Genomic DNA, 27,471 nt, shown 5'->3' with positions numbered 1-27,471 from the left:
TAGAGTGCTATTTAGGACTCTAGGCCAAACTTTGGTTGCCTTTCTTCAGCCTCATTTATCCACGTTGGTGCCTGCATGCACATATCATTGTTTTGTGATCCCCGATGATGGCAATGTAACTTTGCCAAAATACAGGAAAGTATTAATTAAAATTATTATAATTAATATTTAGTATACATTGTTATTTCCTGAAAAATAATAGTTATGAATAGTCAACATATAAGCCTGTTTACCAGAATCACCTTAGATTAGCTCTGCTCACACATTCCTGAATGCTAATTATGTCAGGTTCCTTTCTAATATCCTCATTTTTAATATAATTTTGCCACTGATGCCATCTATTTACTCCTATAATTTTTCTCTGAACTCTCAGATCTATGGTCTCTAGCTTTTGGATTAGCTGTTTTATTTCTAATCCAGCTGTCATATCCAAAATGAATTAAACACTACAAATGTCAACTTGTTTACACTATTAAAAACACATAACACTACTGTATTAATAAACATCATAGAGACAGTTAAAATAGTTCAAGCATGCAACATTCAACCAAAATATTTAACTACAACCAAAACCAAAAATAGTAAACTAAAACCAAAATATTGTGAACTGAAACAAAAAACCAAACCAAAAACTTCACAAAAATTTGGCTTGTTTGGATTAATTTCTTTGCTACTGTATGTAGCTTTTTTTTCATATTACATATCCAAAATAAACTTACCTCTTTGTCATGTGGCAATAAAGCAAGTATATCTATAAGACTTTGACCAAATTCACCTTGAGCTGGTATGGGAACATAAGATTTTCCATGTATCTTTCTAGCTCTAGCTTCTACAGTTGTGAATTTCCTATAAATGAACAGAAGTAGTACTAAACTGATAAAATGAGATTTGTTAAAACAGACAAAAAAAAAAAAAAATCATTAAACTCATGCTTGATTTAGATAAATACAGTGGTTACTCTCTCTCTCTCTCTCTCCCATTCACTCAACAGTAATTAAGGAAATGGATGGGAAGAGAGAGACTAAAATTTTATGACTTTTTTTTTAATTTTTTTTTACAATATGTCTTTTATAACTCACACAGAAATGTAAAATTAAGCAAAAATTTACGAATTATAATTTCATCTCAAGAAATAAAATCACAGTTCACAAAGCTTGAAGCATCTCAAAATAATAATAGCAGCCTCCCAACTCTGACTGCCTTATGTTCATATGTCAGATTAGGATGTGCATATGCATATTTAATCAGAATAAATATCCACATGTTGGATTCAAGAAAAACAATGTACGCATTCAGTAGGGAATGCTTGAGCTACATTTATCAAGTGTTGTTTTGGTATGCACCAACTTAAAGTACACTTATCTGTGTATTGAAATGATATATCATATATAAAATTTAAAGTTATACATTGAGTATACTTCAGTTTTATGTGAAGCATGAAGTGTTTTAAATTGTGATAAAATTTACAAATAGACCTCTTATTTTATTAACAGTGTTGATAGTGTACCATGCAAAATCATAGCAAGCAAATATTTAAGATTTGCCTGCTATGATTTCTGTCTAGGACATGAAAAACCTTTATGAGGACTTTCCAATGAAGGCAAGTTAAGGAATCTCATACTAGGACAGCAGGGTTTTTCATCCCATAAAAGAGACAACGTGGCCAGAAGAAACACAGCAGACAATGCAGATAAGATTAGCCACCCTATCTAAGCAGTAATCAGATTTCTATGAAGCCAAATTACTTAGCTGTGATAGGTTACTGAGCTGAACATGAAAGGAGAATAGGATGGGATTATACTTCCATGGAAGTATAATCCCATCTCATCCTCTCTTCATGGGGTAGACACGTTGTGGGAGGTTCTCTGATCACGCACAATGCCATCAAACACAAGCGTGGAAATAGTAAATCATTTACTATTTCAGAACTCACCACACTCATACAATAATTCCACTCACTCACCACTCTCCATATAAAAAAAACTACTACTCATTTCCGTCTTCACCCCCTACTATACAACTTCCAGAGACACCTCGTTTTACCTATAGCTATCACCATTCTATGAAAATTCTCTTCATCTAATCTGGTAAAAAACCTTTCATTAACTTATGTCTCAAAGACCTCATCATTTCTTCCTTTCCCCCTTGCTATTCATCAAGGAACATAAGGATCAAGAGTTGTGGATTTGGTCATAACAACAGTATCATACTTGTCCCTAGTTAGTGAGAGTAACATTGCAGACATGACTTGCTGGATGAAAAGGCATATGGAAGTATTAAGCAGGAAGAAATTTATGTATAATTATAGGCAGGTGATTATAAAACACTTAAAAACCAGTCTGACAGTACAATGGATGGAAGAATTTGAAAGAAAAGAAAGATCAGCTGCACATGACAGCTAGTTCAGAAATATCTGTTAGCAGCATTGGCAAATTGCATACCTCAAGCAAAAATAATAAAGCAAATTGGAGTAAAATGCATAACTACTGAAATTGAATAAAAATTATAGATGAAATATAGGTTATAAAAAATATAAAGGGACGGGTGAAGAATGACTGCATGAGGAATGTGACACTCAATGACTAGTATAGTGAGGAATGAAAAATACAAAAGGAGACTAATACTGCAATCTGAGGAAAATCCTAAAAAGATCTGCAGAATAAGAAATTATTGTGGTCAAATGATCTTGCTGGATAGAGATAATCCAGGTAACTAATATAGATGATACAATAAAGCTGTTTAATAATCACTTTATTAGGGTGTTTCATCCTGATAAAGCTGGTTTGTCTTAGAGAGGTGGGAAGTTCAGAAGTAAATGAAGAGGATATTTCAAATAATCATATCATCATCATCAGCCATTTTACGTCCACTGCTGGACAAAGGCCTCCCCAAAGTCCTCCATTCACTCCTATCTTGAGCCTTTCTATGCCACCGAGTTCCTGCCATCTCTTTAATCTCATTCTCTTTGGTCTTACTGTAGCTCTCTTTCCATCTCTAGAATACCATTCTAATATTAGCTTTGTCCATTTTCGAGTGTTACTTCTTGCAATATGACCTGTCCCTTGCCATTTGGATCTTTTAATGGCTGTTATGTCTCTCATCTTAGTCTGAGCTCTGACCCAAGTATTGCACTTTTTATACTAGAATGGTAATATTGAGTAATGATCTTTCCATTTCCCTCTGGATATTCCTTAATTTGTTGGTCATTTTTTTAGTCAAAGCCTATGTTTCGCTTCCATATGTCATGACCGGAAGTGTACAACTGTTGAATATTTTTCTTTTAAGGCAGATTCGGATGTTTCCATTAGGTGCTTCATGGAGTTTTCCAAAGACTATCCAAGTTAAATATATACACACCAAATACACACACACACACACAAACACTGGCTGTTGAATTAGAAACCTATATGTAGATGTATGTAAATGTCACTTATGCAACATATATGCAAAATATTAGGTCAAGAATGCCACCTGGGCATTCTTGACCTAAGTTCTAGGCAACTATTTAAGAATGCCACTGATCAGTAATAGTCAATAGTGTTGATCACAATGGGATAAAACAAAGGATCTTTTGGAGTTCAATAAAGGGCTTATTATGGGCACCTGTCTGGATGGAACCACAATTCTGAAAACAGCAGAGCTGACTGATTTTCCAAAAGGTGAGATATCCCAGGTGTTTAATCAGTTGAAAAATAACCCGTACTGCTTGTCTAAAAGATATAACTGTGGTCCTACAACAGTCTGTTAGCAGCAATTGATCAAAGTATTTAATGAAGGCTGTTCCCAACCCCATATCTCACCGAACCATGCACAAAGAATTGAAGAGGATCAATATTGGCAGTTGCTAAAGGAGGTACAACATGGTATTAAATAAAAGTTTCTAATTTAGTGGCTGGTATATGTACCAAGTACTCTAGATATTTGTAAAAGGCAGCAGGACTGGATGAAATTATGTTAGGTGTTTTAAGGGAACTGACCATTTCACTGACCAGGCAGTTCTGGAAATGGATAAGTCACCGAGGAGTGGTAGATAGAAATTTGATGTCCAGGAGGCATATTGCAAAAGCTGTGAACAAGATAACCCAGAGGATTGCTGCAATATTGAGCTATAGCACTAGCAGAGATGAAAAAAGTGGTAGTTCCATCATATTATTACAGGCTACTCCATGGAGTCATTAGACTCATCAAGGGAGGCCTAAACATCATGCCAAGAATTCATGCCTAAACATCATACCAACATTTGCTCAGTATCTATCATACTTTGCTTTGAACTCATTCACAGTCACAGTACCCACAACAGACTTTAGCAACCTATTCCACTCGTTCACCACTCTCCTAGCAAAAAATCTAGTTCTAACACCTTTGCAAACTATACTCTTGCTCAGTTTCCAAAGAATTCTCCCACCACAAGACTTGTTCTGAAAAATTTCCTCTGTATTAATCTTGCAAAAACCTTTCAGTAATTTATATGTCTCACTCATATCTCAAGAAACTCAAGTGACCAGATCTGTGCGCAGTAATCAAGATGGGGTCTTGTCAAAGTTCGATAAAGAGGAATAATAACCTGCTTGTTTCTGCTTGTCAAAGTATTCCATTTGATATCCTGTCAAAGGCTTTTGCAAAGTCCAGCAATATCACTATAAACCCGTTACCTTTATCCAACTCAGCTATCACTGTTTTATAAAATGTGAGCAGGTTACTGAGGCACGACCTATCCTTCACAAAAACCATGTTGTCCTCCATACAGTCAGTACTGTAACTAGGCAGGTGCACAGGCATAGGGCCCAGGAAGAAGGAGGGCCTAAAATGGAGTAGTATCAAAAAAATAATCAGTATTATATTTTCATTTCAAATATTGCCGCCATGGAGGCGGATTCCGTAACATTTTTAGTTCAAAATAAAAATGAACCAATCTATTTCTATCATCTTTGTTTTTTATTTGTTTTTCCAAAAAAAGGGAGGGTTAAATATAAAATGAAATTCCTATTTCCATCTATCGATTCCTGTATTTTGCTCTTGACCAACTTCTCCAGTACCTTGACAACAACTCCTGATAATCTGCTTGGTCAGTAATTTGTTACATCAGTCTTGGAGTCAAATGGAACCATTTGTCCCTCTTTCCAATACCCCCACCCCCTTGGGATTTAGATTAAACAATGCCAAAACTTAGATTAAACGATGCCACCAAAGGCATTAACAATTCCCTAGCACCTTTACATAAAACTCAAGCTGGTATACCATGGCTGTATTCACATCCAAGTTCTCTATTATAATGTTATACACTTCTATTTCATTTACCTCAGTTCCCATATAAGTCTTTGCCTCTCTCTCGTTACTGCAATATCTCCACCTGGATGATATACTCTTGCAAAGTGTTCACTTAGAAATTCTACTATTTCAACTGATTCAGTTACCTCCCTACCATCGGCATTCATTAAAATCATTCTTCCTTTTACCTGCAACATACTGAAAACTGTTTGGTATTATCTTTGGCCTGTGCTGCTAATTTCTGTTATACTCTACTTTTGCCTTTCTTATCACACTGGTTACCATTCTGGCCTGTGCTTTGTACTGCTCAAGTGCCTGCTGGTCACTTTTCTCCTTGAACTCCCTCCACAATTTTTTTATATTTTTTTTTACAACTCTGGTTTAATGATGGTATTCATCCATTTAACTCCCACTTGATTTCCTCTCTTAACTCTAGATATGCAGTCTGCCATTACTTCTCTCAAACACTCCATTACCACTTCCCATGCACTATCAACATCCAGCCCTTGCAGTTTCACATGCAATGGCATTAATCCAAGCAATCTCCTAAGCTTGTCATACTTACCAGCCCTATAATTCCACACATACCCCATCTTAACTGAAAATTCCACACATTTAGCCACCTCTCAGGTCAAGACCATATGATCACTCTCACCAATTACTGAGAATGTGGTCATATTCGTTATAGACGAATTCTCAGATGCAATTACTAGATTTGGCACTCTCCCTAATACATTCCACAACATGCTGCCTCAGGTAATTATTCCTTAGTAGCTGCATAAATTCCATTTCCTTCCTCCCATGTGACCTCTCCTGCTTCCAATCTATGCTCCCATAGTTGAAATCCCCATAATAATTACTTGCCCTTCACTGATTGAGCTTACTTGCCGATACATACTATCCCCATCATCTTTCAATCCCTTGGTCTATAGAAGCATCCAACTGTATATTTTATTTTGATGACCTCTATTTCACACCAGATAGCTTTAAATGTGCTATTTTCACTGGCCTACATAATAAATTTGGTTCAATCCTTTATCCAAGTGTGAGCAAACAAAGTTGTGCCTGAAAGTATCTTCAGGACTGGAGTAAGGTAGTGCAACATTAGGGCAACTCCTTGCAAAGGTGGAGCAAGCTACCAATACTCCTCTCTTAGTATCTCCCATAATGCAAAACACATCTTTAGCAGATTCATTAGCAGATTTTAAAAACCAGCCTAATCTTAATAAATATGGTTATATTAAACTTCCCAAGATTTGGGAAACGTTAATTCTTAGGCCTCCTACCCAACATCTAAGCTAGTCAAATGCATCCATAGAGGATACTCCCCCCCTCCTCATAAGACTTAGTCTTCACATAGTCTATTTCATTTCTTCCACTTATTGTTTGTTGTGTGTGTTATTACAATTTTAATATTGTATTCCTGAAGATGTCTCTGTGACAGAGATGAAATACTGAAAGGATTAAACCTGCTATTTAATTATGTCTCTGTGTGATGTAGATATTACATTAAAATGGAATATCTACATCACACAGTATTATGGGTGATCTCACACCATATAATGAAATTCATCTATTACCTAACATATTTGTGGAAATTGAAAATTCATTACTGGTAGGTATGCAACAAGGATTTACAAGACACCACTGTCTTTTTTTTTTTATTCTTATGCGACACCAAGCCAATAATAGAACAATCAAGCCAGCTTGTGTGGTATAATTGGTAGGACAAATGGTCACGACATTGATTGAGGTTAAACAATAGCTTCCTGACTTCCCAGTATAACATGATAGGCTGCAAGTTTCAATCTCACATACACATGGATGTTTGTAAAACCAAGCACCAGGGTGTTGAATTTGTAGGAAGTTCCAGAGTGCTAGTCTGTTTGGCCGAGTGGTTAGCATATCCGCTCTCCAGCCAAAAGACTGAGGGTTCAAAACCTGCCATGGATGTTTGCGATTCTCTATGAAAATGCTAGTGGTGGACAGTAGATGGCGTTGGCGTGGATGATGAGGTTCGCTGTAGTTGGTGGATTGAGTGGTGGAAATAGAGAGATGTAGAGTAGGTGCCCTCCCTCAATGAGTCTTTGGACTCTTTGGAGGTAATAATAATAATTTTGCCAGCCTGGTTGCCCAAGTGGTTAGCGTATCTACTGTCCAGCCAAACGGCTGTGGGTTTGAATCCTGCCATGGATCTTTGTAATTCTCTGTGAAAATGCTAGTTGTGGACAGTAGATAGCATTGGTGTAAATGATGAGATTCGCTATAGTTGGTGGAGTGAGTGGTGGAAATGGAGAGTTGGAGAGTTGTAGAGTAGGCGCAGTCTCTCGAGGAGTCTTTGGACTCCTTGGAGGTGCCACGTAATAATAATAATAAACATTAAGTTTAGAAAGCAAGTTTTCCCAAAAAAGATTTCGCAGCAGGCAGAGAAAGAGAGAACATGAAATAAGTTCCTCACTGTTCCCCCCCCCTCCTCAGAAAAAATTTCTGTCACCACTGCATGTTAAGCTAGACCTCATAAAAAAACTCTGTTATCAAACTGACAAAAATGGACCTACATTCCAGCAGTTAGCTGTAAGATTTCCAAAAATTTCAGAAGCCATACATAAGAAAGGTATATTTGTTTGACTTCAAATTAGAGAATATTTATTCTCTAATTTGAAGTCAAAAAGAGTCTGAGTTTTTAATAGGCAGACTAGAAGCCTAGAGTTCAGTCCTGGATATTGTAAAGGTTCATGGGCAACAATAAAGTTTAAAATTATAAAGAAAGTGATCAACTTACAACAAATGTGAGAGGGGAGGGGAGATTGTCATCAAAAGATTTGCTTCCTTTGAACACAGACTTCTTTTCAATGAAAACCATGATGCAGTAAATCACAAACATGGTGAACAACCACCTCATAGTATTGGAGCAGCAACGAATGCCATGGAAAATGAAAGTATGATGGATGACCACCGTTTCTTCAAACACACATATATAGTAAGGTTTTATAAGAAGAAATAAAGTACTTATAAATAAAAATTTTGTAAATTTTTATAAGTAATACCAGTCCGGAACTTTGACTGGTAGGCCGGTTCTACTTGAATTCTGATGACTAGAATTCTGAACACTCGAAAGGGGGTGCCCCCTGGCGTATATGGCTCCTCCCCCCCTCCCCCCCGAGTTCTGGACTGGTATGCTGGTTCTCCTTGAATTCTGATGACACGAATTTTGAAGACTTGAAAGTGGGGTTTTCCCCTCCTGCAGCACCCCCCCACACCGAGTTCTGGACTGGTAGGCCGGTTCTCCTTGACTGCCCCCCCCTCCCCCCGGAGAACAATCACAATAAGAGTGATCTGACAGCCCCCATTTATGTAGAAGATAGCCACATCTGCCCTGACTAGTTCTGATCCTGTTTATTGATGAACAAATCTTTCTAGGAAGAGCAAAACCAGGCTGTGAAGCACAGAGATCTTCTACCAGGAAGCCATTTGTTGGGAGATTATTGGGCCAATATTCTCTCCATATGTCAGATATTGATGGCAGTGCAATTGAAGAGAGTTCGTCCATGGACCAGAGAGGCTTTCTAGATTTGAGGCAAAGACTAGGTGGGTTCATGAGAGTCTGGTGTAGGGGCAGGAGTGGGTTGTTCATTGCTTTATTAAATTCCTTAATCGAGGCTTGTCTTCTCTGTATGTGTGGTGGAGCAATGTTAGATAGAACAGGCAGCCAGGAGAGAGAGAGAGAGAGAGAGAGAGAGAGAGAGGGGGGCTTCTCACTGTCCCACTAATTGTGCGAATGGTAGAGTTTAGCTGAGTGTCTATAATGTTAGCATGTGTACTTCTTTCCCAGACAGGGGCACAATATCTGCTGCAGAGAATGCGAGGGCTAGTGCAGATGACCTTAGGACTTCTGCACCACAACCCCAGGTTGTTCCAGCAAGCATTGAAATGATATTATTTCTCATTTTAATTTTATTGGAGAGTTTGATGATGTGTCTTTTATGGGTTAGGCTTCTGTTCGGGCTCACTCCAAGGTATTTTGGGTGAGGCTCGTGTTCCACCATTTTTCCACAGAAAGAAAGGTTGAGTTGTCGATTCGCCTCTGCATTGTACAGGTGAAATACTGAGGGCACTGTTTTTGTTGGATTTGGCTTCAAGTACCACTGCTTGAAGTACTCTTCCAGGGTGTTCAGGTCAGTATTCAAGGTTGATTCTAGGTTGGCTAAGGAGGTGGATTGATGTAAGATCGCTAGGTCATCGGCTTACATATACTTGCTTGATATGGTATAAGGTAGATCATACACGTAGATGTTAAAAAGTATAGGGGATAACACAGAGCCCTGAGGAAGACTGTTGTGAAGGAATCTGGGCCTGCTCTGTTTTCTGCCAATATGGACCTGGATCTTTCTGTTGGAGAGAATATATTCAAAAAGTTGTAAATTTTTTTATACTTTATAATATTTCCTAGTTTTAGGAAATATTATATTCCCTGATCCAGACAGTGTCATAAGGAGATGTTAGGTCAATGAAAGTGACTCCAGATTTAAGTTTCTTCTGGAAGCCTGCTTCAATTTGAGTTGTCAGGGCCAGGACCTGGTCACAGCAACTTCTTCCTGGGCTGAAGCCAGCTTGTTCAGTCAGAAGTGCTTTTTCGATGAGTGGTGAAATTCTTCTAATAAGAATTCTTTCAAAGAGCTTAAAGATGGTGCAAAGCAAGGAGATAGGTTGTAGGTTTTTCACATCATTTGGATCTTTCCCTAGTTTGGGCACGGCAATTATTTTGGCTTCCCGCCACAGCTTTGGTAGTTTACCAGTCAAAACAAGGGCAGCCAGCCATGTTTGGCAATGTTGACCAAGATGTTTTAGGAACTCAGGGAGTATACCATCCACTTCTGCAGCTTTGCCATTCTTGGTAAGTTTTAAGACTATCTGTGCCTTTCCTGAGATACTGGGTGTATTTTATTATTATTATTATTATTATTTGACACCTCCAGGGAGTCCAAAGACCTCTCGAGGGAGAGCGTGCCAACAGCATCGAATGATTGGTCCCCTTCCAACTACTAACCGCGCTCAAGCTTACTTAACTGAGTCATTAGTAGCAGAGGCTCTACCAATCGACCAACCTTTGCAGGCAATTGGAATCCTTGAGTTCAGGAAGCTCGGGTTCTGTCTTCAGGATTTGTCTGATGGAAGCTTGTACAGCAATTTTCCTAGTAGAGCTGGGATGAATCTCGGAGGTTTTCAATAAACGGTTAACCATTTGATCAGGAGTTATCTCTGTTGTTTTGTGTGTGTTGGCTCTGCTCCATCTAATTATCTCAGAAGTGACCAGCTTCTCCGACTAGATGTGACGAAATTGAGTTCATTGATGGTTGAGATCCATCTTTCCTTTCTGTTTTTATCCAGGGTTGATATGAGCTCCTTAGCAATAGTTGTATCTTCAGTTTCCTCATATTTGGCTAGGAATTCCTCACTTTCTCTACTCCAACATGGGATATATTGTTTTCTGTAGCCTCTAGGGATAGAGGCTTTTGCTGCAGATTTGATTAGTTTAACAAATCTAGGATAGTAATTAAGAGTGGGTGGAATTGCTCTAATGGTTTGCTCGATTTGTTTCTAAAATGCAATCCAGTTGGACCTGCGGAGATTCCATCTAACGATTGGTGTTCCTATCTCTATTAATGTAAGATGATGTTGACTATTAGGGAATCTGTTAAGGATGGTTCTGGTTGAAGGAAGAGGGTGGTCTTCGGAGTCTTTAGTGACTATGCACAGATCTGGGGTGTAGGTTCTGTTCCATCTGGCTGAGTAAAGAGTGCCATCTTGCTGGCATCATAATTCAAATACAAGTTATATGTATCTATCCAGTTAGCTAGATTATTACCATCCCAGTTGTTAGAGGAATAGCCCCACATGGTGTGATGGGAATTGAAGTCACCATTCAAGTCACCATGAAATTGTTGAAACTATGTAACAGGGTACATGACATTTTGAAATACAAATAAAAAATAAAACTACGGCAGAAAAACTCAAATATGCAAAAAGTTATAAAAAACAAGAGTGTGAGTTCATTCAATTCAAAAATCATCAGAGGATGTAATTATAAATGAGGTGTCAAATCTCTCTTCAGATGGTGAGAGTCACCATGAGGTAATTACCTGGATGACTGCCAGTCATGTGAGGACCTATGAGAAAAGAGTATATGTAGAACTATAAGGCTAGTGATTATAAGAAGCTCAGGAGAGAGCTTGCAGCTGTAGCATGTAAGGAGGAGTTGGATGGAAAGGGGATCAATGCTGCTTGGGTGCCAAGAACTATCTAGGAGAAGCACTGTCTAAATGTATTCCATGGGTCAGAAGGTTAAATAAGGTAGATATGATATGGATGAATGATGGGATTAAGAATGCAGTACTGATGAAGAAGACATTATAGAAGCAACATAAGATGAGTGGCAATAATTAATTCCATGAGGAGTACAAAGAACAGACAAATAGTGACTCAGTTGGTAAGGGTAACAACAGTTCAGCATGAGCAGCAGTTAGCTAATGAAGCCACAAAACAGGGAGTTCTTTTGATATATAGCCAGGGGGGAAAAAAAAGGATTGATTATGGTAGGAGACACTGATTGGAGAAAAATGATATAAGGATAACTGCTGCAGAAGATATAGTTGAGGTATTAAATGAATGCTTGATATAATATTCTTGTGAATGTAACAGCATGCAAAGTTTAAGAGCATTAGAAAGGGAGACTGGTTATAAGTGAACAAAAAGGTATATGTGGAATTGAGGAAACTTGATATTAATATGGCTGTGAGATTTGATGATATATTGAGGGAATGTGCCAAAGAGTTGACATCTACCTTGGCATAATTGTTTAATATGTGTCTTACTTGTGTCAAGTTCCAAAGGAGTGGAAGGAAGGAAGTTAAGAATGTACAACTTCATAAGCGATGTGTCCAGACTCAAGCTTCAAATTATAAGCCAATCTGTGTATCAGGTGTTGTGGTTAAAGTGGAGAAGTTAGTGAGATGCAGGATCCAAAACCAGTTAATCAGATTCAAAACCCAGATCTGATTATCCAGGTTCATCATTATCTTTGATGGACAGTATGGATATACTAAAGGAAGGTCATGTTTTTGTAATCTACTTACTTATTACAATAAGGTGATAGGTGCATTGGACAAGGGAGATGGATATACAGTGGTAGATTTTGCAAAGGCATTTGATAGGTTACCACATGCTAAGTTGATAGTCAAACTAGAGCAAATGGGGTTGGATATTAGACTAGCACACTGAATTAGAGATTTGCCATTTGATAAGATCAGTAAGCTGTGTATGGGGAGCAATGTCCCAGAAGAGTCAAGTCACTGAAGGATCTGTTCTCGGGACATTGCTATTTGACCTGTATTGAGGTTAAATGATGTTGAGGAAGGTTTGAATAAGGATATTCAGTTGTCTGCATATGATGCAGAGTTGGGAAGTATAATGAGGAGTAGAGCAGATATTGTGGCTTTCCAAGAGGACTTGAAAAGACTGAGTGAATTATCAAGGGAGAGGAGTTACCAGTTCAATGTTAAAAAGTGTAAGATTTTAAAATTTAGAAAACAGAGCTGGGATGCATTTGATAGGTTACCACATGCTAAGTATGGAAATATAATGTATATATTTCCTCCAATATATACACCAAGTTTATGCAAAGTATCCTGACTTGTAAAAGTAAGATGCTTTTCCATTGTATAAGACCTGCAATGACAATGCCACATATGGAATACCGTGCACAGATTTGGTCACCTTCTTTTTTAAAAAGATAAAGAGATGTTGGAAAAGGTCCAGAGTTAATTGACTAACTGGAATGTTGAGTATGAAGAAAGATGGAGAAGATGCAATTTACAGTCTAGTAGATAAGAAGAGAAGAAGGGAGTAATACGATAGTGACATTGGAGGGGATTCTTAATAGATTAATGCTGAAGTGGTTTTTCAAAGAATGGTGGAAGATGAAGGGGGGGGGGGGGAAACAAGAGGTCTTTTCTGGAAGCTATATAAAGAGTGTAAGCAAAGGAGTGAGAAGGTATTTTGAATAGGCAGTGATGAATGGGTGGCATGCACTGCTCAAAAGTGTGGTGTCTACAGAGAATTTGAATGTATTTAAGACAGAGTATGATGATCTGTGTATATATGACAGAGGAACCTCCCATAGTGAGTCTTTGATGCCATAGACGTCAGAGAATAATAATAATAATAATAATAATAATAATAATAATAATAATAATAAATCATTTTATTGGCAACACAATTTAAAAACATTTACCTGGAATAGACTACTCTTCCTAAATTACTTCTAGATACTGAAACAATCCATAAAGCCCTAACACTCATAGCATCTGATGTCTTGATACCTAGATATTAAAAACTATCTGCTTATATATATAGATAGATAAATTGATATGAAAATATAAAACAATATGCAAGCTAAATAAAAAAATCTGTAAACAAAACTTTAAAAATTTTTTGAGAAATTCTGAAACTAAAATTAATTTCAAAAGGTACACACTAACACACACACACAGACTCATCAAACCATGCTTTAAACTGATTCAATACATCTACAGCAATCCCTCGATTAGTGAGGCTAATGCGTTCTTTAAAACAGGCATTAATCGAAAACGCACTAATCAAATATAATAACCTATGGGAAAATGTAATTCGTTCCTCAGATTTCTTTCTTGACCCTTAATTTTTTTTATAAAAGAATTAGGGTATGTCTCAGGGTCTAGTTAATGGAAAACCATGAAGCTGAAAGATAATAAAACATATTCAGAACATAAATTTATTATTCTACTTCTTAACAAAGAATTGAGCTAACGTAGTTTGGCAGGAATTTTGTTTCTTTTTTCATACACCGACGGTATGGCCCTATTGCCTCTTATACTCCTCTGCAAATTTTACTGCCTCTCTCTCTTCATCAGGGTCAGCCTCTAAGCATTGCTGCTTAAAAACTTCGATTGTAAGAAAAATATTTTCAAATTGTTTCTGTGAAATCTCTTGTGGTTGACTATCAGTGGTTAAATTTTCTTCATATTCTTTGGGATCTTCCCGCTGTGCATCTAAATTTAGCAGGTCGGAATCACTCAATTCTTCAGAATGAGATTTAATTAACTCTTGGATGTTATCACTGAAAGGGAGAAAGAAATGAAGGACACACAAATTGGTCACCAACATGCGAAATCACGTGCTTTATAAATAAAATTTCCCAACTGCTATACAAGCAAAATAGTTACCACTTTAAAAACTGCAATGATCATAAAAGAGAAGTCAATTTTCTGACGTGTAATAATAAATAACTCATCCCAGAAGACGGATTGATTACCCTATTATCGGAATGGATTCTCCTTTTTTGTGACATGCACAGAAGTGTCAATCTGTGGGCATACTATAGCAGACGACATAAATTTTGGCGGCAAAAATTTCGAATATTTGTATACATAGTGTACATGGAAGTAGTGTAGTATGCCATTAAAAATAACTTTGTAAAATGTTTTAAATCGGTAACTAAATTATTTCATTCTGGTGAGTAATTTTTTAAAATAGTTAGCCATAAAAATGTACAGATAGAAAATTTTTAAAATCTGTAACATTTATTTTTAAGATGTGTATAGGCACACTAATCGAATTTTAGAGGTGCAATAATCAAATTTGGGTATCGAAAAAAAACATGACGCACTAATTGAAAGCACACTAATTGGGGACGCATTAATCGAATGATTACTGTACTTTCACAACACACTCAGGCAATGCATTCTGCTCTCCATGCAAAGAACTCACTCATGCCTCACTCCTCTGCTCACACCCTCCTTACATAGTTTCCAAGAATGTCCTATTGTTCTATCCTCTTCTCCCATTCTATGAAAAATTTCTTCCATATGAACCTGATAACAGCTCCTGACTAACTTATGTCTCAATCAAAAAAAAAAAAAAAGCAGAGGATATAAGACATGTCTTATATCCTCTGCTGCCCATTCATGCAATCTACTCAAGTCCGTCTGTAAATCCATAACATCTGCTTGACTCTGCATTGTTCTCCCCAATTTTGCATCATCTGCAAACAGTTGTATATTACCAATTAAGCCCATCTCATCATTAATACACAAGTTGAACAACAATGAACCCAATGCAGACCTCTGTGGCACATCACAAATGGCTTTCTTTCAGTATACCGAACTCCCATGTACAAATCTGATACCTATCTGACAGCCAGTCACTGATCCAATTCAACTGTATGTTATCCAATCCCATTTCTTTCAGTTCATTTAACAGCTGTTTTGTGGCAGTCTATCAAACATTTGTGAAAAATCCAAGTATAACACTGTATATGCAACTTCCTTATCCAATACATTTGTCACCATGTTATAGTACATAAGTAAGTTGGTGAAACATGACTACCCTTTAACAAACCCATGCTGACAATCACAGAAAATACTGCTGTTATCAACCCATTTCTGTGTCCTAGTTCACACTAATCTCTCCAATACCTTAACCACTACTCAAGATATACAGAATGGCATATAATTTGTACACATAGCCTTATCACCACCTCTAAGCAGTGGAATAATTTTACCTTCTTTCTGCTCTCTTGGGACATGAGTTGTTTTAATATTCTTATTAAACAAGCAAGCCAATGCTACTACCAACTCCCTGTAATGTTTCCTTAAGATATGTGGTGACATGTCATCAAATCCTATTGCCATAATTATTTACATCAAGTTTATTTATTTCTTCATACATCTCCTCTCACTCACAGTTAAGCCATCCTCTCCTCTTTCCCTTACACTCTCCCTTCTTGTGATGTCACCCTGATGAGGAAGAAACAGCCTTATAAATTATTTACTAATTACCTCAACTATGTCTTCTGTTGCAGTTACTATTCCACCATCTTCATCCATTAACATAATCATACTATAATCTTTCTTACATCTACTTGCCACATATCTGAAAACTCGACAGTTTTTCTTGGTCCAATTTGCTAATTTCTGCTCACACTGTGGTTTAGCTGTACTTATCAACTGAGTCACCTTCCTTGCTTGCTCTTAATACTAATCATGTAACTGAGTGTTACCATTATTTATGTTGTGCTTTCTCCACAGCATCCTCTTTTTCCAAATTTCATGCTTAATTCCTTCGTTCATATATGTGACACTTACTTTATTCAGTTTATCCTTTGGAATACATTTGCATATCAATGTTGTTAAATATATTTTAACCATTTATTTTAAATACCATTTATTACCCTCCCACTTAATACCTCATTCTATACTACAGCTCTAAGTTGCCTCCAAGTTTTTCATAATACTGGCCTTGTAATTCCACATATATTCTTTCCTCACAGAAGTTTTCGTATGGCTAGCCACAATCCAGGTGATCACTTCATGATCACTCTCACCAACTGAAAGAAAGTACAAAACCCAACTCAAAATCACATCCTCCAATGAAATTATCAGATCTAAAACTATTGATCTTCATGTGCCCTCCTTTACACTGCATAAGATAGTTGTCTCTCAAGAACTCAAGTAGTTCATTTTCCTTATTCCCAGATGCTATCTCTTCATTCCAATCTATGCTGCCATAATTAAAATTACCCATAATAATCACCCTTCCCTTATTCACTAACCCATTTTGCTTATAATTTCTTCATCACCACTCTACAGATTCCCTTGCCATCCAAATAAATATCTCCTCCTGTCAACTTTCACCTCACACACACACCATAATGATCAAAACCACTCCCGCTCTTTACATCTCATGTCTCCACATTGTATGTACATAATTCGCTGCTATCTTCAACAGCACCCCTTCCCACCCTCAATTCTTGTTCTTTCTATCCTTGCGATAAACATCATACCCTTCCATTTCTATTCCTGTCAGGATTTCACCATGTTTTACTTATTCCAATTTTGGGGTGAATCAACTCTCTCACTAAAACCATTTCATCTCCCTTATTTCTGATGCTCCTGGTATTTATAAACACAGCAATTCACTTTTAGGTCTATAACCAGCCTTGCCACATGTAGGCTGCGATTTCCCCATATCTAACCATTCTCAATTGCCTTTATGACTACCCTCATACATACACCTTCAATACGACTTCCAGCATTCACTCTCCTTTTCCTGTCCATTCTGATTCCTTATCCATCTTGCATTCTTGTTCTCTTATCATGAGAACAAGATCTTATCTCTCACACTACTACTTCTATGCTCATTTACAACCACTTCAGTCTTGCCAATTCCTCTTTCTTGATCTTTTGCTTCACCTCCTACTTCCTCTGTTCTCTTGCTCATGTCACTCACTGCTCCTCCTTGCAGCAAGTCTCTCTAACTCACACTAAATCCATTTAAATGTAATCCTGTCACTTTTTTGCAATTCCATCCTTTCCTCCAATGCATCCCACACATTTACATATTCCACTTCCCTTCTCCTCACACAGTTTTTGCCCACATACCATTCATGATCCCTGCTCTCCGTCTCAACTCATCATTATTATGCCTCAGCAACACACTGACTACTTTTCTAACCACAATGTTATCTTTCACTCTCCTCAACAATTTCCTGATATCCATCCTCACATTCTCTTATGTCCAACCAAGTCACTTGTTCCAACCACTACCAGCACTACTTCATTTTCTCTTCTGCTTCTCATATCTAATGCATCAATTATCTTGCTAATTATGCCTCTTGGAAAACACACCTTCTGGAATCTCTCATTTACCATACCTCTAATAATGGAATCTCCACACATCACTATTCTGAAGTCATTCATCACCTCTTTTTATCTGCTTTCCTTCATCCTAACCTCTTGCACTCTTCCATTCTTATCCAAACTTCTAATCTCCTTATGCATTTTTTTCATTTCACTTCTCATTCTAATCAGCTCAATGTTCAAGTCTCGCATGTTGGCAATTACAGCATTCTGTCAGTCATTGTCATTTCCTCATTCCCTTCGCTTCCACAGTGTCACTTGCTTTTGTTTCGTAAACTATAAATTCTTTCACTTCCATAGTCTTGCTTGCTTCTCTTCCATTATTTATACGAGTTTATGAGTTTTGGTGTTTCAGTAATGGTTACTATAAATAATTATTATTATTATTATTATTATTTGACACCTCCAGGGAGTCCAAAGACTCATCGAGGGAGAGTGTGCCAACAGCATCGAACGATTGGTCCCCTTCCAACTACTAACCGCGCTCAAACTTACTTAACTGAGCCATTAGTAATTAATAGCTTAACACGATAACCACAGTAATTAACTTTAATGAAATAAAGGTACAAATATTTCATACTGAAATTAACAGCACATCAGCAGTGTGGAACAAACAGTTAAAAGGAATGGAATACAAAGTACAGAACAGTTGGTTGTTTACCAATTAAAATTTGTTGCCGCGTGCTAAAATTAATATTAATAAAATATTATTAAATAATTCTTAAAAAACTATTTCTTTGATGGTTGCATAAGATAAGAATCTCCCAAACATTTAGGAGAGAGAGACAATCATTCCGATTCAAATTTGGCCGATGTAAAAGGGCTTTGCAACTTTCTTTGAAAAGGTGTTTGTATTTAAACTTGCATCTATGGAGAAGACAAGCTTTATCCCACTGGATATTGTGTTTAGTGTCAATACTATGTTGTGCCAGACCAGACTTTTGAGGTTTGATAAAGTTAAAGCTACAGTGGTAATGGATAAGGCTGACTATGAGAGAAAAGTAGACTGCCTTTTTCAAGATACCGCCACCTACCAAGAAATCAATCATAACCCTACAAAATCGCAAATTAAACAATTAAATAAGTTGTTTGATGAAGTTGTCAGATGGGATCAAAATACTGTAGACAAATTGTGCACTCATTTTGAAAGAACTCCTCGTTTATATGGCCTCCCAAAAATTCATAAAGAAGGTTATCCACTAAGACCCATTGTGAATTGTATTGACTCTCCCACTTATTGAATTTCTAAATTTTTGTCACGTTCATTAACTGCCCATACTGAACAATCCAGATCGTTCATCAAAAATTCAATACATTTTCTTGAACAAATCAAGGATGTTCAAATAAAAGAGTCTGACTTGTTAGTCAGTTTTGATATTGTTTCCCTCTTTACCAATATTCCATTAGCTGACACTGCCAACTTATTCTATGATGAATACCCTCCAAATATTGCAAAGATTTTTGAATTTGTTATACATTCAGGATATTTCAGCTGGAAAATCAAGATCTATAAACATGTTGAAGGTACTGCCATGCGTAGCCCCTGTCTCCACCTTTGGAAAAACTATTTTTTGAACCATCTGGAAGACACCTTGTTCTCATTCATTCATCCCCAACCCTCTCTTTGGTTTCGCTATGTTGATGATATCTTTGCTATTTGCCTGCATGCTGAAGAGGAACTTACTACATTCCTACAACAGATCAATAGCCTTCATCCACACATTCAGTTCACCATGGAAAAAGAAAAGGCTGGTAGTTTACCATTCTTGGACATCATTCTTACAGGCACAGCCTCTGGTACTTTATCAACCAGTATCTATTGAAAATATACCTTTACTGGCAGATACATTCATCAAAAGTCTGCTCATCACACCTCTCAAAAAATTGGTGTTATCAAGTCTTTAATTAATAGAGCACATAAAGTTTGCTCCTCTCCCTCAAGCTTACAACAAGAACTTTTCACTGTCAAAAAGTTAATAGAATTTAATGGTTAAACCCTAATCAAATCCAGCAGATAATTGACTCCTATGTTCCAAGACCTCAGGATTCTTCAACAGACTGCAGGGTTCCAATCCCTTATATTTCAAGCATCTCAAAACCGATTGGCAGAATTTTGAAGAAGTGTCATTTCAGTCCCACATATTTTCCTATCAACAAAATTTCTCACTCTTTGCCATCTACAAAGGACAAACTGGCACCTCTATTATTAGCTAGCATTTACCAGATACCATGTGACTGTAATTTAATATACTTTGGACAACCAGGCCATTCTTTGGAAAAAAGAATGAAGGAACATCAGTATTATATCAAATACATGAAACCTCAAAAGTCTGGTCTAGCACAACATAGTATTGACACTAAACATAATATCCAGTGGGATAAAGCTTGTTTTCTCCAATACATGAGTTTAAATATGAACACCTTTTCAAAGAAAGTTGCAAAGCCCTTTTACATCGGCAAAATTTGAATCGAAATGATTGTCTCTCTTTCCCAAAGGTTTGAGAGATTCTTATCTTATGTAAACATCAAGGAAATAGTTTTTAAGAATTATTTAATAATATTTTATTATTAATTTCTGGCATGCAGCAACAATTTTTAATTGGTAATCCACCGACTGTTCTGTACTTTGTATTCCATTGTTTTTAACTGTTTGTTCTACGCTGATGATGTACTGTTAATTTCAGTACGAAATATTTGTATCTTTATTTCATTAAAGTTAATTACTGTGGTTATCGTGTTAAGTTATTAATTATTATTTATAGTCATGCCACGAGTACCTTTAAAGATTAAAGTAATGGTTGCTATATAGCTTTGTGATAAAAACTTTCATGATGACATATCATAAAGAGATATATATTCTGGTCACCAACTAGAGGAACTTTTTCTAAACCTTTAATGCAGGTGATTACTGGGTTGGTTAACATTTGTCACTGGGTTGCAGGGAGCTATTCAGTTATTTGCAGATGATGTAAAGCTTGGAAGGGCTGTTAGTAATAGTGGTAGCCAATCAGGATGATTTAAATAAGCTGTACATGTACACAAATAAATGGGATATCAACTTAATGTAACTAAATGTAAAGTTTTGAAATTTGAGATCCACCAATGGGAGGCTGCATCCTCTATTGGCTATGCTAGACGAAGTGGAAAAGGAAAGGTATCTTAAGGTGACAGTAAATAAAATTTTTTGTGATATTATTCAAAAGCATTCTACATTTTCTACATTTTTCTACATAAGAGAAAAACGGCAGTCAAGACATCAATGTTGAATAATATTAACATGCAGGATTTAGTGGAATGTGTAGCATGTGTTTAGTATATTCATTATCAAGAGCGAATGGTTTGTCATAAATGTTTTGTAAGTGAATGCAATAATTGCCAGTCATGTCAGGAGCAGAAGAATGAATTACAGATACAAGACAGACTTGTGAACACGTTATGAAGAATGTGGGGGGAGCAGTGAATGATGATGCGAAATACAAATCAGAGTTTGAAGGCAGTGGATGATGAGATGCCAGTGTGGAAAGAAATTGCACACTTATGCAGACTCCTTCATAGAACAAAATGTGAGCTTGAGTGACTAGAGAAATTATTATTATTATTGAAAAATAGAGCCAAAAGGCTTCACTTCGGCAAATTAAGTGGATATTGAATCCAACATTATTTCAAAGCCGAATAGAGAAACTACAAGAGTTCCATTCCGAATATAGAAACTATAAAAGTTCTGGCGGATCCTAGCATAAGCAAACCTTTCATGACAAGGGCAACTCGTAATAAAGGTGGAGTAGGTTCTGATCATTATCCTTAGTATTTCTCATAATGTAAAACACATCTCCTAGCAGACATATATGATGTTATACATTATGGAGGGTATGATAGGACAGAATTGAGAAGAAGGGCAAATAAGAAAATTTTGAAGGAGGAGAAATGGTGTGCAGTTTAAAAATGTGTGGAGTGAATATGATGAACAAAAGGACATGTACGAGGGTGGTCTGAAAAGTTCTCGGCCTACCAATGAAAAAACTAATTTATAATTTCAAAATTATTTTTATTTTTCAACATAATCTCCCTTCAGACTAATACATTTATTCCAACAATACTCCAGTGCCATTATCCCGCCCCTGTAGTGGTTCTCAGTAAGATCTGTAAAATACCCCTCTACAGCTGCAATCACCTCTTGATTTCAAGAAAAACACTGACCAGCAAGGAAGAGTTTCAGTTTTGGGAAGAGTTAGAAATCAGAGGGAGCCAAATCTGGGGAATAGGGTGGATGATCCAACAATTCATAGTGCAGATCCCTTAATTTTCCCATTGCCAAAACACCTTTTGTGGGCTGGTGCATTGTCCTGATGAAAGATGATTTTTTTCTTCTGCAAACCGAGTCTTTTCTCACAAATTTTTTTCATCTGGTCTGGTTAAAAGATCAGAATAATATTCCCCGGCTATTGTTTTACCCTTTTCAAGATAATTAAAAAACAAAATGTCTTTAGTATCCCAAAACACCGATGCCATGTCCCTTCCTGCTGATGGAACTGATTTTGTCTTCTTTGGCACTGAACAACCGGCTTCTGTCCACTCTATTGACTGCTGTTTGGATTCTGGTGTGTAATGATGAATTCAAGTCTCATCTATAGTAATAAATCGAAGCACAAAAACAGTTTTATGCTTGTTAAAATGCTCCAAGCACTGTTCAGAGATTTTCATGCGAGTGCATTTTTGATCTGCTGTGAGCAAGTGTGGCACCCATCTTGCGCAAAGCTTTTTCATTTGCAATTCTTCATGCAAAATATATCCTACACGTGCTTTTGAAATGCCTATAGTCTCAGCAATTTCACGCACTTTGACTCGCTGGTCATCCAATACCATATCACGCACTGATCAATGATTTCTGGTGTTGTTACACATTTTGGACGTCCTTCACATGGATCATCTTCAAGGCTGGTACAGCCACGTTTAAACTTGGCAGCCCATTTCTTAATTGTCAAAAACAAAGGTGAAGAGTGCCCATAAACTTTTATGAACTTCAAATGAATTTTTTTTGCCGTTAAACCTTCTTTTACAAAGAATTTTATAACTGCACGATACTGAATTTTATCCATTTCAAGGGATACAGACAACACTTCTGCTTCAGACAGCTGTAGAAAACAATCTACTTGCAATTTCACATGGATGCTTATGACAGATGTACCAACTTAGAAAAAAAAATCGTGCCAATAGTGTTGCCATCTATGGAAAAGGCCGAGAACTTTTCAAACCATCCTTGTATATTCCTCACAGACTGCACTTGAATGGTTTTGGAGTTGGATGCTTCAAGAAGGAGCTGTTCAGTGAGAGTTTGAAAGTATGAAACTAGGGAAACTAGAGAAATTAGGGAGGGAGAAGTAATCAAGCATGTGTTTAGCCATTCCTGAGACCAATGAGTGTCAGTGCAGGAATAACTGAGGAAATAGCCACCTCTGGGATAGATGAGTATGAGTGCAGGAATGATTGTACACACACCTTTTGGCAACTCGTATAGGTAAATATGAATTCTCCATTATTTCCACCTTAGCATCACCACCTCTGGGTCTAGCTCTCACTGACGAGACCTCAATCAAGGTCAAAACCAGTTTGAGTAGTGGCCCTTCCCTTAATGCATAGCATTATACATGTCTGCAAGGAGATGTGCTTTGCATTATGGGTGATATCTAAGACAAGTGATGAGTGCTTTGTCCATGTTTACCTCAGTCCTGAAGATACTTCAAGCACAAACTTTGTTTGCTTACACTTGGATAAAGGATTAAACTAAATTTATTATAGTCTAACCAAGTGGGAAAAAACTTCCAATATGCAAGAGAATATTGATATGCATGTACACGAATCCCTGAAGTATCAGAAATAAAGGAGAAGAGTTTTGGGCATTGGTCAGCTGACTTGGCCAAAAATTATTGGCATCAGTGAGATCTGGTTGCCAGAGAATGATATAGTTACAGGGATAGAATGTAATGGATACTGTATTTTCAGAGAGACAGAGGAAATAGGGCAGGAGGTCAAGTATTATTAATGACAGCTGAAGAACTTCAACCAATAAAAATAGAAGTTAAGGAAGATTGTAAATCTGATCGAAATGGTTCATTTGAGGTTGTCTGATGTAAGACAGAGGCCAATAGCACAAAATATATTGTTGGTTGCTGCTGTAGACCTGGGGGTCCCAAAGAAAATGTGGACAACATGCATTAGCAGATTAGCACAATGAGTACAGGCAGAGAAATTATCATGGGAGACTTCAACTATGGTAATATAGATTGGAAAGAGGAAAGGGCACGTGGCAAAATGGAATTTATACAGCTATTAAGGGATAGTTACCTGAAACCTCACATAATAGAAGGGACCAGGAGTTTTAGAATATTTGATCTGGTAACAGCATCAGAAGATCTATCCATAACTGCAGTAGTAACTCTACCTCTGATGGGGGAAAGTGACCATGCAGTCTCGTTTTGGGAGGTGGCTCAACATGTAGAAATTTCACTACAAAGCTGGCAATTATGACAAACTTAGGAGGCCACTTGAAACAGTGCCATGGCATAAGAAACTACGTGGAATGAATGTCATTAGTGCATGGGAAGTGATCAAGGATTGTTTTACTAAGACAGTATCAGAGTGCATACCCAGGGGTCAGGAGGATAAACCGAGCAGGGATTAAGTGAATGACTAGCAACATAAATCAGGAGCTACAAAAAAAAAAAGAAAAAAAGAAAGCATTGTAGAAGGAATATAAACAACAAAGTGATCAACATACCCATGAGCGGTATAAAGCACATGCAAGAAGCGTAACTAGTATTGTAAGGCAGGCTAAATCACATTTCGAAAGAAAATTAGCTAAGCAGGCCAAAGTAAATCCAAAAGAGTTTTTTCACTGCATAGCAAGTATGAGAAAAAAATGATTATGGAAAGATAACTTTACTCAGTGCTGATGGTAGGAAAGCAAAGAAATAGTTCAGTTACTAAGGGTGAGGTGACAAGACTGATGTGAGCATTGAGATAGATAAACTGGAGGTACTCATTGAAAAATATCAATGTGGATACAGCAGTGGGTGGGCCAGGGCAGTATGTCAGCTTGTGTGCTACAAGAGTGTGCAAGTGAACTGACAATGCCTCACACAGACTTGTTTGATCTAAGTCACAACTCTGACAAAGTTCAAGGGAGTGAAAAAAAAAAGGGTAAGATAGTTCAATTACACATAGATGGCTCCTAGACAGAAGTAGCAAATTACAAACCAATTAATATCTCTGGAGTGTATTGGAAAAGTTAATTAAAAGTAAAATTCAGGAATGAGTGAATAGGAAATGATACTCTATGGGGGAGAAGGGGGGGGGCAGCATTGCTTTGTAAAAGGTAGTCCTGCCTTAGTAATTCATTCACATTTTATAATAAAGTGACATGGCTGGATAGGGGAAATGGCTATACCATGATACTGATCAACTTTGCAAAGACATTCTATACTACTTAATCCACCCTCCATCTATACACTATACCATTTACCAGTGGTGCACTCAGGATTTAATCTTGGAGGGGCCGAGCGCTCATGATTTAATCTGAGGGGGGGGGGGCTGAGTTGAGTAGATGATTTAAGAATACACACTACGTAGTGCATACGACCTATGACTGAGCATCTGCAGTGATCACCAATACATGATATCCGTGATCTCTGGCCTGGCTCGGGCGATTCTTCGAACGAAGTAACGCCCGAGCACTACTCCGTTTGCCTTGCATTCACAATGGTCATGATTCCCAAGAGCCAGAGGGTATTCCCACCTCATGTGACTGCTAATTCATAAGTAGTATAGAAATAGAAGGCAAGACACAACATAAATAAAAATTTAAAAAAAAGAATTTTAATTAGGAAAAGATTTTTGGAAAATGTTCTAGTCTTTTTTTCCTTTTTCTTTTTTTTTGGGGGGGGGGAAACAGAGCTCCTTGGCCCCCTCCCTGGGTGCGCCAATGCCATCTACTACCCACAAAAACAAACACTATAGATAATATCTCTGGAGTGTATTGATGGCAGTCTGTTAACTGTATGTTTTCTTGCTGATTTCTCTGTACACAGAATGTCAAGTTTCCTGGAAGAAAAAAATCCTGCTACCTCTGCATGCTAAAGATGTAGTTTGGATGTCTCTATACAAATGAATTGAATTTAGGCAAAACAGTACATGACAGCAGACAGAATCACTTACTCAACTTCACTAATTGGCAAATAAAAAATTTACAGTATATTACTGTTAAAAATACAAGCTGAATGGAGTGTCATTATTTGTAACTTCCTTCCTCTCACTTCTAATTTCTCTTAAGAAATACAGGCAAAATGACCAAGAACACAGGAAATTAAACAATCAAAAATACGATTAGTGATTCGGATGGTGTAGTGTGTATAAGGTAGATAGTGACATATGGAGGATTAGGCAGTATAGAATGTGGGGTTGAGTGGTATGGAGTGCCATCTCACATAAAAAGCAGCTCTTGTAATGATTCACAATCACTTCTGCAAGTTTCATAGTTAAATGTCAGAAACTGCAATTTCATCTTAGTCAAAATGTAGACTAAGATGTAGACTCCCAAAAAAAAAAAAAAAGCATTAGAACTATTTTTTAAATTAATTTATATTATTTTGCATAATAGTTAACATCAATTTGTGTGAAAGCGAAGTTGACTTTTATCATGATTTTAAAGTCATGCTTTCATTGGACTCATTGGCATATATGTCATTTCCTTCCGAACTGGAAATTTGATGGGAGCAATAAAAGGGTCAACAACATTGCGTAAAAAGCTACTCTACTTCCTGGTATATTAAAAACATCATCATCATCGATTCTTTCTATTAAAAAAGTTAAAACGTGGTGTTGACTTAAACATGTATGAAACAGGGCATTATTATTTCTACTGGATAAAATGGTTTCGCAGATTAAATGATTACCGGTACAAATCAAACAGAAGCAACAGCGGGGGAAAGTACATACTAACCTCTGTAAAATAGATTAAAATAATTCCGCACTTTTTTTTTTTTTTTGGTACAATTACTTCGTTTAAAAATAAATACAAATGAAATTAATGCCACCTACTGATTGTTCGTTAGAAACAAATAATTTTTCAGCTTTTGATGACTTTTTACTAAAAAAAAAAAAGGGACACGTGATTCTACAATTTATAATAAAAAAATAAAATGTTAATAAATCAGACGAACATAATGCAATGTATGGTCTAGTTTGATTTAAAACAAAAATAGCACTTGTTTACAGTTGTCGTTAAATTCAGGTTAACATTTTTTTTTTTTTTTACAAATGGTTTTCCGTGAAATTGGAATAATCACTTTTAATTAGACAGTGAGTTGTCATTGTGGGGGGAAAAAAGTCATATTAATCTCTATCAGTTAACGTGGAATCAGATGAATTACCATAATAAAGGCTTAATCTGTGTCGAAGCAAAGTGGAATGCATA

The 27,471-nt window shown here is 36.9% G+C and overlaps 1 protein-coding gene across 1 annotated transcript in view; it reads right to left on the bottom strand.

The window, feature by feature from the left end:
• Positions 1-27,075, bottom strand: part of LOC150102495 (AP-5 complex subunit mu-1-like) — a 246,378-nt gene extending 219,303 nt beyond the window's left edge. The window contains exons 1-3 of the mRNA XM_090399180.1: positions 26,998-27,075; positions 13,559-13,646; positions 720-846 (exon numbers count right to left, since the gene is read on the bottom strand). Of these exons, the coding sequence (XP_090255306.1) occupies positions 720-846; positions 13,559-13,626 (195 nt within the window). The 5' untranslated portion in view covers positions 13,627-13,646; positions 26,998-27,075. The remainder of the gene's footprint in view (positions 1-719; positions 847-13,558; positions 13,647-26,997) is intronic.
• Positions 27,076-27,471: the final 396 nt, after the last annotated feature.

The sequence above is a fragment of the Typopeltis vanoorti genome, chromosome 10 (genome assembly GCF_054136105.1).
Source record: "Typopeltis vanoorti isolate ZY-2024b chromosome 10, IOZ_Tvanoo_1.0, whole genome shotgun sequence".
Taxonomy (NCBI): Eukaryota; Metazoa; Arthropoda; class Arachnida; order Uropygi; family Thelyphonidae; genus Typopeltis; species Typopeltis vanoorti.
This window is presented reverse-complemented; position numbering and strand designations above follow the sequence as displayed.